The sequence below is a fragment of the Prorops nasuta genome, unplaced genomic scaffold (genome assembly GCF_024137725.1).
Source record: "Prorops nasuta isolate Cenicafe-Biocafe unplaced genomic scaffold, Cenicafe_Pnas_1.2 PNAS00025, whole genome shotgun sequence".
NCBI lineage: Eukaryota > Metazoa > Arthropoda > Insecta > Hymenoptera > Bethylidae > Prorops > Prorops nasuta.
This window is the reverse complement of record NW_027116822.1, coordinates 2507665-2524635: the sequence shown is the minus strand read 5'-3', so window position 1 is coordinate 2524635 and position 16971 is coordinate 2507665. Positions and strand designations below refer to the sequence as shown.

Below are 16971 nucleotides of genomic sequence, written 5' to 3'. Positions count from 1 at the left end.
TAAAATGCAGATGTAGGATCAATAACTGTTTGGTAGGTTAGCAACTGGTTATCTTTCCGGGAACGCAGTGAGCATCCCTAGTGGTGAAATCCAAAGATTCGTGGATGTTGATGCATCCAAGTGGTTCCTCAGCATCAGCGTTCCTGAATATCACTTTAATATTCTTCAATTAATCCGGATGTCGCCAAAGACCTATAAATTGCTTGGTAGATCAGCAACCGTTCATCTTCCCCAGGAATACCCTGATGATCCCTAGCGATGAAATCCAAAGATTCGTGGATGTCGGTGCATCCAGGCGTTATCTCAACTGCTCCCTGGGATAGGGATGACGTGGTAGGGTCCTGGTGCGACCGAGGTGTTAGCTTCGGATCTCGTTGGTAGCGGTTGCTGCTGCTGCTGAGGTGGCATTTGTAGAGAACGATAATCGAGGGCGGGTGCTGATGGATGCTGGCCCTCCCGATGACGGCGCAGGTCTACTTTCCGTTGGAACGCCTTTTCGCACAATCCGCATTGGAACGGTTTGTATCCTGTATGCTTGCGCATGTGCGTTATCAGATTGCTGCTCTGCGAAAATGCCTTCCCACACACCACGCACTTGTGAGGCTTTTCACCTGTAACCAAAATAATATTTTCATTCAACAAAATTCCATCTTACTCCTCTTCTACTTGTTCTTTAATTAAATTGCACAATTGAATCGAATAGAATAGGAAGAAGAACCAGGAAAAATCATCGACTATTTATATCAGTTGTTTCAGCTGAGTTTATTCAACCTTGACTCGTTATATTCCACTCCTAATTGCTGGATTGCTATTTCTATAATCAAATTTGCATCGAGAAAATCGCTGAAGATTGAAGATTGTTTCTTTTTGATTAGCTTTCTTCCCCTTTCTCTGCACCCAACTTTCACCACACTGTCTCACTCGTCTTTGTGCTCTTCCAATTTTAGTTTTACTCTAATAATTAACGTCAACTGTTTTGAAATAAAACGTCTGAATTTTTATAGACGAGGGGATGATGTAATAATTGATCGATGTGTGAGCTGATTATTTCAGTATTTTAATACTTTTTTCTGTTACAGAATTCAGGCAGTCGCTGGCTCTTTGATAACTGATAAGAAATTTGCAAGGAGTGGAAGGGGGTAAACACGTTGGACACTGCTGCGTCGTCCACATCGAAAACCCTGTGCAAACAACTCTAGGTCGTCGATTGGTCGACGATAACCAGCTAAATGGAGGTGTAACGCGACGGCGGTCGTCGTCATTAAGATTTTATCAACGACAAATTAATTTTATCCTCCCCCCTTTCCGCAAACCTCAAAAGCCTCTACGAGCAGAAATCGGCTCATATGTAAATTTTTACCGAACGAATCTTATCCAACAATTTGTACAAATATTGCATAAAAGACTAAAGTGTAGTTTGATCGTCGCTAAGAAATGTTTCGTAAAACAATATTGATCGAAATTTCAAAGTCAGAAACGAGCTGCGATTCCTCAATGATAAAACAAAAGTGTAATCAGTCTTGTTTAAAAATCTGGCGAGCGGTCGATAATTACCGATTGCGCAATTAGAATATTAGCAAAACAGTGTGCTCGTGTACTTTCTTGTATTTATAATCTGTTACACAGCACCCATCGCACACGATACTGTCACTGTCACGGCCTTCCGTTAATTAAGCATCGAATCGTGATCAGTTTCAATATTGATCTTTCAGATTTCTCGTTCATGAATTTTTCTTTCGTCTCGAGTGATTCCGACGAGTCGCCCATTCTTATTATTACGCTCTCAACTTCCGTTTATTTTTCTAAACACAACACGAAAAATTTCTCTCCGTTAGAAATATCAGAAATTGTAAAATAGTTAATGTAATTCTAAAGGGGAGAAATATTTATTCGTGTGCATCGTACGAGAATCTCGTCAAATAAAGGAATACCAAAAAAAAAAAAAAAAAAAAAAATGTAAATTCTGAATGAGCTTGGACAATATTAAATATCTTACTGGTGTATTTAGAAACTTGGTTCGAAGGAGAACAATTTTCTCACGACTGTCGTCAGCCGATGTGAGTCACCTAAAGGTTTTTTTACTTTCTTCTGGACAGCGAAGAAAAAATCGAGTTGATTTTGATGTATATCGGATAGCGCGGCGTCACTTCGAAAAATATAATGGCCGGGCAATAATAACACTTGGCGAGGGCTTTGTTGTTGCAGGCGCCAACCTCGTTCTCCGTCAAGCCGCTTATGCGAGGAAAAATACAATTATCGTAATTGAACCGCTATGATTCGTCGTGCTCGATCGGAAGCAGCGATAAAGCTTGCACTTCCTCTTCGCTGCCTTTTCTCATTGATGAAAATATGAAATTTTAACGAGTCAGAAAACTCCCCCCACTCCCCCTTCTCTCCCTCTATGAATTTATCAAAACACAGCTCCTTCGATTATTTTCAGTAAAAAACATTTTCAGACTCATTTGCCACGTGGAAAAAATTTAAGAATATGACAATCGTGTGTGAGTTGAAAATACAATGATAAATAAAAATTATAAAAAAATTTAAGGGAAGGGGGGAGATAATGCAGCATAGAAAATAAAGGAGGAATATGGAGAAATCGTAGATGTTCTATTGTCTGAGAGAAAGAAAGCTTCGAGAAGGGGAAGAGTTTTACTTCCGGTTGAACGGCCACTTCTCTAATATGCAAAGTGGAATACTTGTAAAGCAATAAAATGGAGCCCTACGCATAGCGCATGCAAACAGATCGCTAGTGGCTAATAAAGGCTTGCGTCCTGCACGCCTTTTACTCTCTTTCTCTCTCTCTCTCTCGCACACACACACATATACAATTCACTTCTCTTCCTCCTTTACGAATGCACGCACGAAGACACACATACACAGTGTACGTAGAAAATACCGCAAGAAAGAATCTTTGTTAAAGCAACGTCTCTCTCTCGATTGTTTGTTCACGAATGATTGATGAAAATTTTATTTATCGACCCCAATGCAAACAAATTCCAACGAATTACGAATTCCTTCAACCGTAAAAATTTCACTGGACAAACTGGAGTAGAAAAAAGTGGAATCGTTTCCTTGCGAATTCTTAACTCATTTTTCACTATTTTTTTTTTCAATAATTTCTGTCACTTTTAATGCTTATCGAAGCACAGCACATTTTTCACATTATCTAATTCTGTAGTAAAAAAGAAGAATGGGGAAAAAGTTGGCTTGAAAGAGTTTTGTTTGGCTTATACTTTTTAATTGCCGTCACTTCTCGACACTATCGCTGTCATCTTGCTCACTTTGTTTACATAGGCCAAATGTAAACTCTGGTGTTACACGGGAAATGCACAAAAAACGTAAACATACTGAGCCACGTACATGTACAACAAATGAATTATTGTGACGTATGCGCGCATATATTTGGTTCGTTATTCTTATTAAATAGTCGAGAAAAAGACAAGATAGATTTAATAATTATTATCAGCGTTTAAAGTTTGCGAAAGACTATTTATATTAAAGTATAAAAGTTAAGAAAAGGGAGGGGGATTAAGTTTTCCTTTCGAGAAAAGTCCGGTACGATTTGTATAAATCCTGTTAATGGAAAAGCTTGAGTAGAAAAAGCACGGTAAACCTGACGCGATAATAACACTTTTCCCCTATTAATGACTATAAATTATTCCCGTGGGATATCGCGCACATTTTATCATCGCCTGTTTTCCTAGAAATCCCGGCAGAAAATTATCCATCTTTCACAGGAAACACATTTGTACATCCCGAGAAGTACAGTCAAACTTGATAAAATTCAGCGTTTATTTTTTTTCCACTAAGATTGGATCAATTTGCTGTATTTTCAATTTTAATGATTTTCTTCACGTGTTTATTATCAAGCACGTGAAAAATATTTCAAGCAACACAATCGTGCCAGAATTTACATTAAATGTGATTTAACGAACCAATCAAGGACAACCGTCTAATTTTCAATCATCGAATTCTCGTTTGAAATAATCTAGCACACACACACACACACACACAAATTACACGTATAATCGTAATGTACAATATGTTAAAAGCCAGAATCGATTGAAAGAAATTTGGATGATCGAAATGAATGGACTAATCTCTCTGGGTCTGTGGAATACATTAAATTTCGAATTTTTATGAACGAAGCTGTGACGAATAACACAGCATTTGTAATGCAAATGAAGAAAGCAAATTTTTAAATCATTTTTCTCCATTTAAAAGACGAAACACTTTTACGAGTATGAATATTTATCGGAGTATCATAATATTTATCGTCTCATATTTATCGACGCATTACAAATTCCATATATCGCCACTTCGATTGTTTGATTTGTACAGATAAAAAATGTATCTCGGTTATTATAAAAATTCATAATATATATGGAAGAGCGAGCGAGGATTTTTCAAATTGAAATTAAGAGAAATTAGTTGCTTTATTATTATTCAAAGACGGTAATTTGCAGACATTTGCAGTGTGTTTGAGAATGAACGTAAAATAAACGATGGTCTCGGTATTCTTTCAGAGGGCCATTAATTTCCGGCGACCCTTCATTTTCCGTCCACGAGCGCGCACTCCGTTCCCATAAAAACTATACTTAACCAGGCCAGTCGAGAGACTAAACCGATACATTGATACACGTGGAAATCGATTTTCCACAGTAACAGGAAAAACGATACAAGAGACCATGCACATCCGGTTTGCTTCTTCAACCTCTTGGGAAATCCCAAGCCTCCCCCCAGCTTAAAAAATAAAAATTCACAATGCTTTGCTCTTACTACTTAAAGCTAGTCTTCCAACAAAAGTTAAGATTCGCTTTACCAAAAACCCTCAAATATTTATTTAAATAAACTTAATCAATTGCACAACTCCACAAAAATCTCTACTTTTATAATCAAGCAAATGTACACGTAATATTAATTTATCCATATAAAAGTTTTATATTCAATTTAAAATAATTTTATAAATAAAAAAATGTAAAACTATAAAGAATACTGTATATAGTATTGTATAAATGTAATAATAATAATAAAAAATGAAATATGACAATTTCCGCGCATGGGAAATTGTTATAATATTTGAGTCGTGTAGTTCGTACGACCAAGCGCAGGCACGAGCTTACACATGCAGAGACGTTGATGATGACTGGCGAACAATTGGAAAGGTATAGTATAACTATATATACTATATTGCATAAATATAACAATAATAATAAGAACGAAACAGGCCGAATTCCAGATGGGAAATTAATCGTTATAAAATGTGAATCGTGGAGTTTGCACGAACAAGCAGACACGAGCGTACACAGAGACGTTAATGACTGGCGAACAATTGGAAAGGTATAGTAAGGGATATTTACCTAGAGTGTTAGCGAGTCAGGGGTGAAACGGGTGGTTGTAGAGGGGAAGGGTGAGGATGACAGGGGGATTATCGATCGATCTCGTGGGGTCTTATTACTCTTAGGAGGGGGGGGGGGGTAGGGTGGGGTTTAAATATTTATCACCGCTTTGCGGCCGATTTTAATGATAGCGCATCCTTAAATATGCAAGCCTCGCCTAATGAACCTGATATAATAGTATCGTATCGATAACGGCCCTTCGTCCGGGGAACCGCGGGAGCCTGAGAAAATAAAATATACGATCGATAGCGTTGATTTTAGCGAGGAGAGCCCGGCGGGTCTTCGACAACCCTGCATCTTTCATGAGCTTGGGAGAATTGAAATGTGCCATGCTGCCCAAGTTCTTCTTTTTTCAATTTTTATTCTACTTTCTTTTCTTTACTGTTTTTCTTGCCACCCCTGTAACATCATCCCTTGTACTTTACAGTTGGATTCTTTAAATCAATTCCAAGTTGTTTCTCACATTTATCGTGGCAACAGCCATACTACTGTGGACTGAGGTTGTTAGGTTTGCTTATCCCCCCTCCCTCCATGTCATCCTATTTTACACTTTACATTTATATTCATTAAATCAATTCAATTTTGTTCTCCAAAAATGTGAATTTCTGTATATAACAACTATACTACTATATGGACCGAGGTTATTAAGTTTATACCAACGCGACGTCTCGTTTGATCGTGAGTTGCGTAAGCTGCACACTTGTCCCCTCGTTCCCGACAAATAAAGAGTCACTCGTGGATAAGGCTCCTTATAAGCGACTCACATGTAGCAGTGACTACAAGCTCCGAGAATAAGGAGAGTATCATTCGACTGTTACACGATAAAAACGCTGCTTTGTCGAATCTGGTACCGTCTGCTAATCTGCGTGATAAGCGAAACGCGTGTTTCTCCCTAAGCTCCGGTAATTCAATAATCAACATTCTAACGAGAGACAAGAATTTTAACTACACAATTCTTTTTTCCTACTGATTTTTTTCTCATTGCGAGAAACGCGTTAAAATTTTAATTTACAATTTGTAGAAATTAACGAAGAACCATCTACGAGCTTGAAGACTATTTTTGGACTCTAACAAGTTGGAAACACTGGTTGCAGAATCTGGCATAAGACTATAACGAGTGTGCGTGATAAGCACACACAGATTTTCTCGCTTTCTGCGCGAATGTTCAAGTAATAAAAATTCCAGCGAGAGATTAAGATTTTAAAGGAAAAACTGATTGGTTTTGATTTATTGCAAAGAGGAACTCTTTCAAATGAATTTCATTTCATTTCGATGTACTCTATGATAGTTAACAGGCGTTACCTTGGAATTCTATCAAGAAAACATGTGTACAAATATGAAAGAGGCAAATATTAACGAGAGCTGGCAAGGAAAATAATATTTGACCAATTCCAGTGGATGAACACAACGATTCATTTGCTATTACCAGATCATCCTCTATTCTGTGTGTGTGTGTGTGTGTGTGTGTTTCTTTCAATGTCTTTTCGATTATTGCTTAATTATCGCCAACTCGCAAATTGCTAAAAATTCAGGATTATATTCCAAACTTGACAGTTTTCAAGTGTAATTATTAATTATAAAATTACGAAGTTTCAATGTTAATTTATACAAATTCTATGTTCTACTTTGATATATTCAACACATACTTCATTAGATATACATCCTGTTTGCTTTTCTTTTGGAACTCAATCGAGTGTTAAATCACGCGTTCTATTAATTCATCGAATCATTCGCCAATTGGTTAAAACTGGAATTTGCAAAATTTCTAAGAAAATTTGAGTCGATCAGATTTTTCTGATTCGTTCCTAAGAAAATTACATCCCACAAATCTCTTGTCTCCATTTACAACTTTCCATCGTCTTACCCGAAGAACTTTGTCTCTTGCCAATCGCTCGATAATCAAGATTGGTTCAAAGATTTTTTGAAAGGTTGGGTCTACTGGTTCGGTTTTTTGTGTGGATCTGCCGAAGGGGAAGAATATTCCCACGAGGTTAGGATCCCACTGGTGTATTGTGACAAGTTTTAATCTGGAAAAAAAGTATGGTGGGCGAGTCGGAAGGATGGGAAATTGGTTGTTTGCGGCGGTGCATTCGAGTTTCCGGTGAGACACGTGGCTCGAGGGTTCGTGGCACGTGATAATTAGCCGAGGGGGGCCCCATACCTTCACCACTTACCTCCTTTCCCTTAATTCCATTTAACCAATCTTCCGACAAATCCAATTAAACATTCTTCCGCAATCTTTATTCGTTCTTCAAGTTTTCCTATGCAAATGTCAAAGTCTCTTAAGAAAAGAGGAAACTATACACCACGTCCTCGTGTGTAATAAAATTTTGACGTGGAAAACAATGTTGGTAAGCAACAAAATGACTCGGAGCAGACACTGGCGAGCTACTGCTGGATCGATGATGGAAGCTTCCATATTTATGAAATATCCACGTGATTCAGCAGTTAGTGAAATGGATTGGCATACAATCTGATTATTCTTGGACGTGATTCATTCGCGACCGCGTGTTGTCGCTGAACGTCTATCAGTCGGGATCATCTCGGCTTTTTATCCAAGTCACGCACCCGCCCCCCCCCCCCCTCCCAACTACTACCCTCGTAATCACCGACTGCACAATTTTTAATCATTTTCCCTGCCTCGTCTCTAGGAAATTTTGCTGGAAAAATTGTTTTTACTGGAAAACAAAGCTTGACTATATTATCTTCCACATCCCTCCCCCACCCCTTACTACAACTCTCACAATCAAACAACTACCACAATTTTTAATAATTTTTCCCTGCTCTCCGTCTCTATACAAAATTTTACTGAAAAACAATGCTTGAACGTATTCTCTTCCACACCCCCCCCCCCCTCCTGAATTTTAATTAAATTTACAGTGATTCCTCGCACCATTACCACGAGTCTTCGCGTAAACTGTGCTAATTCTTAATTTATGAATTTTTAATGAAAGGAGAATTTATCTTTTTAAGATGTCGTTTTGATGCGAAGCAAGTCTGGCTGAATAAATTAAAGCGAGGTTGTCCGGTTTGGGAAAGGAGGAGGAGGAGGAGGAGGAGGAGGAGGAGGAGTTTCAATCGAGCAAACTGTCCACGAAATATTCCACCGGAGGCAAAACTTTTACGTGGCAACAAGACGCGATAAATTATTCGGCAGTGTCGAACGACCTCAAGGGTCGCCATAATAGTCCCTGGCGGAAGTTTCCAGCCTTATTCTTTCTCCCAACGAGATTCTCGTTACTCATCTATTCTCGGCACAATAGTTACTCGCCAAAACTTTCTTCGCGTCGAGAAAGAGCACCAATTGTGCGCTTTTTCTTCAACTATCATCATCGATCGGTCCTCAAAGTTCCTCAACATCTTCTACTCGCGTTATTTCATTCAACCCATATAAAGTATTTAATATTGATTCCTTCTGAAAGCTTCTTCAAGGTTTGTTTCTCGCAACGAGATTCTCGTTATTCGCCTAATATGCTGAGCACAGTAATCACTGGCCAAAACTTTCTTTCAAAGAGCACCAATAGCGCGCCTTTTCTTCAGGTACCATCGATCGGTACAAAAGTTCTTCAACATCTTTACTCGCGTTATTTCATCCAACGCATATAAAGTATTTAATATTAATATCAAAGTATTTCCCTCTTCATGGTTCTCAATTTATAACTCATCTACCGATCTTGACGAAAAAATTGTCCAGATCCTAAGTGATCGAGAGTTATTCTTTTGCGAGGGGTGAAAAAGAGCGATGGAGACTTACCGGTATGTATATAGGTGTGCTTCTTCATGTCGGATTTCTGATGAAAGCGTTTGCCGCAATATTGGCAGGGGTAGGGCCTGGTGTCCGAGTGGATCAGCAAATGCGTGCTCAGTGTGCTGGACCTCTTAAACGCTTTGCCGCACTGTTTGCACTGGAATTGATGAAAAAATTGCAAATGGAGGTTAGAATTAATTTTCGTCACAAGAGAGACACGCTGTGCTTTCAAGGGACCTTCTTAGTTTTCGCGAAAGGGTTTGGAAGGGAGGAATAATTGGATAATGAAAAACATGTGTGCATGTGTGTGTTAGACTGACGCGGCAGCTGTGCTGGCTGGGACTTATTGTCGCGTGGGCGCCAGCCGGGAACAATGCCCCATCCTGAGTAGCATTCTAGCCTCGTGCCTTATGAAAACACGTGTCAACTGCGTATATCTATACGTGTCTTCGAGTCGTACACCACTCTTCATCATCGTCGATCCTCCGAAAATACGTTAACCACGCAAATTCACACTGTGCACCGATCATCGAACGTCCGAAAATCGTCCAATGCAACAAAGTGTATTTCTGTCCGGATGTCCGACCACGAAGAGAGACGCGAAATAATAAGAAAATGGCGGGAGTCTGAACGAGGGGCCTCACGAGGAATTCCAAAGAGGGGCAGGGGCAGGGACGAGGAGAAAAAAGGAAAGGGGCCTGATTCGCAATTATTTTCAGAGCAAACGCGGCTTAATCGATTCAACACGCGGCTCCGGTTTGTGGCTTTTAAGGGAAAAGCTTCTTTCGCTCCCGACACGGGAGACCGGGGATAAAACGGGTTCGCCGTTTCCCTAGGGACCCTTGTCGAACGTGTAATGCCTGAACTCTTGGATCACTCGTCGTTAGCCCTTTATAGTCTCTGGCAACCTGGAAAAACCACCGAGACCAGCCTCGCCTAATTTATAAACTTCTCTTATTCCTATACTTGTCTCGAACCTATAACCTCAATTTCTTCATTCATTCGCGCTGTTATTGATTCTATTCACCAATCTTCTTCATCGACGCCTCTTCGGACCACACCTCGACTCTGATTTCCGCAAAATACCCACAAATCTTTCAATCGGTACGATACCGGATGTGTCGTCAAGTTTTGCTGACGTCATCGGGTCGAGTCGAGTCCAGACAGTTCCGAACACGCCGCGCACGGACAGCCTCTTTCTCCTCCACGATACAAGCACAATGGACAAAACGTGGTTCTGCTTGGTAAACAATCTCCATTCACCCAACTTCCTCCTACCATTCACCCCCCCCCCCCCTACTTTTCCAATAACCTTTGGAAGGATCTTCAAAAAATCCAGCAATCGACCCTCCTCATCCTCTTCTTCGCCGAAGACATACGCAAATCCAACCACGGTTCTTCCGACGTTTCGAGGGTAAACAAACGAGTTATCGATACTCTTTATCTCCACTCGACGAGCTTAGATTAAGCTTTAAGCGATCGAGCCTTGAATTAGGCGATTCCTGACGTAAGCCTCGATAATTCCAATGACTTTGTTGGAAAATTCGCAAGTTCCTCGAGGAAAATACTTATGGCGTTCTTCGCTGAAAGATGTAGATATTTTTCATCCTGCTCTCTCCCGAGTGTTTTACGATATTTACCATTTTTTTCTTTCACCCATTTCTTCCCCTGTCATCGGAGAAAATCGATTTTGGAAATTCCGATTGATTTGCCGAGTGCACGAGTGACCCAGATACGCAGCATGTATACGTGTTACGTTCGATTCCGAGTAAGTGACGTGCGGCTGCGGCGTAAAACGTAAAGTGGCAAAGCTGCGGCGTCCGAGGGCCATTCAATCCGCGCGTAATTGCGCTGCCTTTCTGGAAGGCCTCCGAGTTGTTCGTCAAAGCTCTACAGAGTCCTGCTTCTTGCCATAATCTTCCTCCCCCCTCCCCACCCTGTCTATATCTGCGTGCGTTCCGGGTCCCCTCTTTAGCTTCCGCATCTCGTTCCTCTTTTCCTTCCCTCTTCGCCTTCGCAACAATCTCCTCGATTATTTTTTCCTCCTCTCGGATGAAACTCAACGTCATCGCCTGAGCATAATTCCGCACGGCGATTTCGCAATGCAGAATAATTCTCTCCCTTCTTCGATGAAGCTTTCGCCCAAGTTTTTTCAGCCGGCAAACGAAAGAGAGATAGAAATGGATAGGTCGCAAAGGGTTTTTCCCGCTGCTGTCGATTTGCGATACACCGCTTCGGGGAAGCCGAGCCATATCAGTCCGGGAAATCTCGAGGTTAGACTTTACGAGTTGGCCGATTTTCACTTAAGTGTGCGAAACATCGATCGGTCCAGCAAATAGCAAATCGCTGAATTCGATGCTTGGACATTAACGACTTTATCGACCCTATCTATATACTTTCACGCTTTTTACCGCGAACTAAAATTTGTCTCTTTTTCTACTTCGCTCAAAAGTTCGATTATCAACGGCCCTATATCTACTTTCATGCTTTTTACCACGAACAAAACTTTTCCAGCTTTCTTTCCTATCATATCAAACTAATTAACGCAATTAGAGAGTTATAATAGTGTGTGTGAATTGAAAGATCAATTAAAAAAAAAAATATATATTAAATGTGAGCTTGATTTAACGAAGCTCCTGAGGAACGGATGTAGAAAAAAATGATTTGTTTATACCTGGAATGTTCTCTCGGTGGAGGATGGTGGCGTGAGGGGCGATTGTGGCATGGGCCTCGTAGCGATGGAAGGCGTCGGCGTCGAGGTAGATGTGGTGCTGGAGCATGGACTCCTGGGCGCCGGTCTCGTTTCCCGAGCCTCCCTCTCGCAAACGGAACCAGGCGACCAAATCTGACTCTTCCTCGACCCACGAGACCCGGACGACGAGTCGTTTGGCTTCGTGCACAGATTCAACGGGGCATCGTCGTCTGCAAAATTTCCCAAAACGACCCACGCCTTATTACGACACATTCCAAATTTCCCAACTAAATTAATTTACTGCAAACCGTATAGAAAAGAGGATTTCTCTATATACTTAAATATTTTCTTACATTGAATAATTATCGAGAAAAAACTATAACGAATGTGCTTTACGTAATCGGGAAGGAGCAGCAGGTTTATCGTTATCGAACTAGTGGGAGCAATTATCGCTATCTGGCATTGGCGTTATAACGCCAGGCGTAAACTATCCTGACGAGGAGTTTATCGGATTCGAGAGCCAAAGGGATTCGTAATTGGTTTAATTGCTCGCCGATAACGCACCGATAGCCCAAATTGTTATAATTATACTGCGAGTCAGTGATTATATCGATAATAATAAAAAAATAGTAAAAAAAAAAAATTTTTTTACCAAATTTAGCTTTCTCCGGGGAGCATCTTCTGGGAGATTCGGCCCTGGCGGGACTCAGGGGCTCCTGCTGCATCGGCCCGCAGCTGCCTATGATTGGCTGCTGGGCAGGGATCCTAGGAGGGGGGAGAATGGAGTGAGGCAGCAATAGACTCACGTGGTGGGCCCACCACGTTCCGGCTGTGCCATAACCACCGTACATCAGTCCGCAACGCATATCTGAAATCAGATCTAGAAGAAATTAGGTGTTTGAGGTTATGTACGGAAGCTCCGTTAGAGTGGCCGATTGGTGTCTTTGGAGGAGAAGGGGGGATGTGGGGAGATTCTAAATGAAAGAACGAGGGATTTACCTCGATTGGCGAGGTTCTGTTGCAATCTTAAGTTGTTCTCGTAGTTGGAGACCAGAGTGAAGGCGCTGAATCTGTCCGAGGGTGGATGGGCCAGGCCGTTGCTGCTGGTGGTTCCTGGACTCCAGGGGGAGGGGGGTAAAGTGACGCAGGGACTGTTCGGGGGCGACAGTGTCGCCGGAGGTGAAAGGGCACCTACCGGTACCCCCACTCTTACCCCACTGCAGTCCAGTTCCGGTTTCATGTGCCAGTTTCTTGGTACCGCTTCTGTAATCATTTTTATCGTTTTTAACCTAAATTTGTATAGATATATGTGTATGTGATTTATCAGTGCGTGTTATTAGGTGGTGGTTGTTGAGTAATCATTTTGGAGATTTCTACAATAATCTCCCCCTACGTCCTCTTCATCTTCTTCTTTATCGAAATCGTTGAAGAGATTCTTGGAATTAACCGGAGGAAGAAAAAAATAAACGAGTGATCGTCTCTCGCGTGACACGTTTGATTTACTTTTGGATCGCTACGTTCTCCACGCAATCAGGGACAAGCGTGAAATATTGGAATTTATGCGACACTTGTGATAATACTCGGAGGATTTGGTCGAAAGGAAAAAATCGATCGGGAGAGTTTGATCGGTTTTGTTTAATTTTGTTTCAAGGTCGATTAAGAGATCGGGAGACGGTCCTTACGGGTCTTCAACGGGGAAGATCTGTCAAGTATAAAGACGACCAATCGAAGGGAGGAATATTAAAAATGAAAATAATCCAAGCGTAACAATACAGTAGATTTTTCTTGAAGCAAAAACCTCTTTGACGAAAGAAGATGACCAATCGAAGGGATCAATATTAAAACTAAGAATAATCCAAGTATAAGAATTCAATAGATTTTTCTCATGGTTTTTCTCGAAGAAAAAGAAGATCTGTCACGAACGTAGACGAGCAATCAGAAGTATCAAGATTGGAAGTTAGAATAATCCATAAGTATATGACGCGATAGCGAGACTGTGGCGGATTTATTTTCGTTATCGTCGAGTCTCCCCGAAGCTTAAATTTTTAATCCTCTATAGGAACGTAAGAGGAGACGGCCGGGCACATTATTGGCCAATGAGAATAACGCCGCTTTTTCTCCATCCTTGCAATTCCAGCGAGTCTCATCTATTATGCAAGAATTTCGTACGCGAAATCGCATTATCCGAATCTCGTTGTTTTCATTTGTCGACGCGATCCAACGACAAAAGTCGCGCGTTATCTTTTCCAGTACTGAACTGATTTATTTTCTTCCCCAATGGCCTCGCCTCGATTTATTATTTCCACTTTGGCTCATTATGCCCGGCTTATCTACCGACAAACTGCACTTCTGCCTCGTAAAAAACGTCCGCCTTGACGAATCTCCACGAATTACGACGCTCGCTATGATCAGACTACTTTTTTTTCTTCCTTTCATTGCCGCGAGCCACTCGAATTTTCCAACAAATTTTCATTTGACAAATAAAAATGATAGGGGAATTTTTTGTTAATTTATTGGAAAATATAAAGACGTTCGTGTGAATTTGGTTGAATCAGCACGAATTACATTGGCACGATCAGACCATTTTCTTTTTATTCCTTTCAATCCCACGAGTCACTCGAAATTCGAATTTCTTTCCACATTTTGGAAAATAAAATTGATAAAAGAATTTTTTGTCAATCTGGTAGAAAACTATGGAAGGATATTCGTGCGAGTGTAAAATTCTTTTGAATAATTTACGTTCAGCCGTTAAAAGCTACTAATCCGTGAAACCCGATGAATATCGACGGAGCAATTACTTTTAAAAGCTCGGAGCTTTGTCTCGTCCCGAACAATCACGCCTGGTCAGATAAAAATCAGCCATTTGTACTTCCCGCGCGTGCTCCGCGCCATCTTTCAAATTTCCTAGACACGATTCATTCCCCTATTACGGTATACCAATGCTCGGTTTGCATCTGGACTGGTACCTCTTCTTCAGGTACGAGCCACTCTAATTTAGGGACATTTTTTATTAACAAAAAAATGCTGAAGAACGTTTCAAGGTCGAATCAAAGTTTTTCCAAACGTTTGAATAAATCTGGCTCGATGGGAAACCTTGCCAACATGTATAGCAGACTCGTATAAACATTAGAACGAAACGTTCTCGCCTGATCAAACGTATACACATATAACTATATATATATATATATATACTCTCGTGCTGGTTATCGAGGCACAGGTGCGTCTTGTGCGGGAACGCGTGAAAAACTTGGCGATTTCTGCCCTTTGGTTGATTCTTTATCTGCTCGAAACTCTCACGGTTCGATGATTCTCACGTAAACACACGAACGGGACTCGATTCGTTACTGGATCGTACGGATAAATCTATCCGGGCTTCGACCATTCGCTTATTTGGTCCTCGAGTTCACCGTTTATACGAGAAAAATCATGTATTCTTGTCTTTGCGTCAGGAATCTAACAAAAAATTGATAGATCTTGGGGAGGATCGGGTTGGAATTTGAAGAATGAATTTCGCGTTCAAGAAGCCCGTTCCTCGAGGCGTCCAGATTTCGCTAGATAATTTTCCTCGGGTCTTGGCCCAGAAATGCTCCGATGCTTTCGACGAGATCGAGACACTTGAGCACACAGTTGACTCTAATCAACCAAGGACTCCTTGTGTCAACATGATTCGCCAGGGCGATTCATCGCTGAATCGCTTATCGTGGCTCATCCTTGCAGATTTCGAAGAATCTTTCTGCCTCTCGCGTTCGCCAAACCTTGAATCTATGACCTTCGACCTATTCCTCGAGTGTCCTTTTCACGAGGAATGAAAATTTCATAAGAGTCCGTTGGTCTTGGTCCTAACGACTTTGGTCCGGAGAAAAATTCTCTTGCTACATTCGACACAGTGGTTTTGATCAAAGAAGAGGAATTTGTCCTTCGAGTGGAGTAGCAAACGGTGCAGTGATGAGAAAAATTCATGTTTACTCACCGCACATTATTCCTGATCTCGGCTAAGAGGTCCTTTCGATCATGGAAAATTGCGAGGTCTTCGGGAGGAACCACTTGGCCGGAACTTCCGGTTATCACGGCACAGCCACGACTTTAAATTCCCACGCGTAACTTTTTGGATCTCTCGAGATTTCTGATCACAGCTCTACCTTGGCACTGAGTACACTTTGTTCGTTATTGCGGTGACCTTGAAGGTGTTCCAAGGTTGGAGAGTAGCGAGGGTCGAGCGGCTACGACAGGTAAGCGTCTCCGATGAGAGCGGGACCCTGACTGACCCCACTGTGTGTGTGTTACCAGCTTCGAGGGTTCGTACTGCCTTCGTGCGTTGCGAGGCTTCCCTTACCTGACCGTTTTCTCCTCGTATACTCACCTGCGTTCGCCTCGCCGAGATACCTGCAACGCTCCGCCTACTTTACCCCCACTTTCGACCCTCTACCACCGTCAGGGGGAACCTGAAGAACACTCTGGTGGGGACCACCGAATCATCGACGAACCATTCTTAAACTATTTCTTTTCAAATTTATTAAAAAGTAATTTTGGTACCTCGCAGGAATTTTTAAATTGACCTTGAAGAAGAATTAATAACATTCTTGGTTTTTTAAATTTCGTTTGCTGAAGAACAGAATGAATCTCAAGGATAAAGTGCAGGATTATTGCTGGAAGATTGGAAAATGTGGCAGAAAAAATTGTACCAGTTAAAGTGCACCAAAGTTAATCCTAGTTATATATATATATATTTGCACTGATGACCTTACCAGATTCAAGAAGAGGAATGAGTGTAAGAATGGTGAGATGCGAGATGAAGAGTCGAGGTTTAAAATTGGAGCGAGGGAAAAGCTGCTTAAAATTGAGGAGACTCGACAGAAAAGGCAGAAGCAGGTATTAACGGACGCATTAATCAAATCCGCGAGGCAATTTCCCCGATGCCCGGATGTCGCATCAATCATCAAGCACGAACAGCCGGTTCCTCGAGTTTAGGTCAGTGTTGTCTCACGTGACCTGCACCTCGTTCCGCCAAAATCTTCCTTCGATCCTCGTATTTTTATCTGCTTCCTCCAACGAGCCTCCAGTTTTGCTATTCCCTGTTTCTTCAGGGTGATGATGATGATGATGATGATGATTCTTAGAGCAAGGTTCTC

The 16971-nt window shown here is 41.4% G+C and overlaps 1 protein-coding gene across 2 annotated transcripts; it reads right to left on the bottom strand.

Moving 5' to 3' along the window:
* Window positions 1-303: 303 nt before the first annotated feature.
* Window positions 304-16147, bottom strand: LOC136782363 (fez family zinc finger protein 2-like). Of its 2 annotated transcripts, none has more exons than XM_066741763.1 (6): window positions 15813-16147; window positions 12842-13105; window positions 12495-12722; window positions 11825-12072; window positions 9157-9307; window positions 304-611 (listed from the first exon to the last, which is right to left on the bottom strand). In XM_066741763.1, exons 1-6 carry the CDS (start codon window positions 15817-15819, stop codon window positions 304-306), a joined length of 1206 nt encoding a protein of 401 aa, XP_066597860.1. In that variant the 5' UTR covers window positions 15820-16147. The 2 variants fall into 2 exon arrangements, with proteins under 2 accessions (XP_066597860.1, XP_066597861.1); XM_066741764.1 differs by having other exon boundaries at window positions 12495-12710.
* Window positions 16148-16971: the final 824 nt, after the last annotated feature.

What these genes read in the sequence shown, in the direction of transcription:
- LOC136782363 (XM_066741763.1), bottom strand. An exon ending in ACAGAACCTCGCCAATCGAG is followed by an intron (nt 12,723 to 12,841) that starts GTAAATCCCTCG and finishes AATTTCTTCTAG; the next exon opens with ATCTGATTTCAGATATGCGT. An exon ending in GCACACCTATATACATACCG is followed by an intron (nt 612 to 9,156) that starts GTAAGTCTCCAT and finishes TTTTGGTTACAG; the next exon opens with GTGAAAAGCCTCACAAGTGC.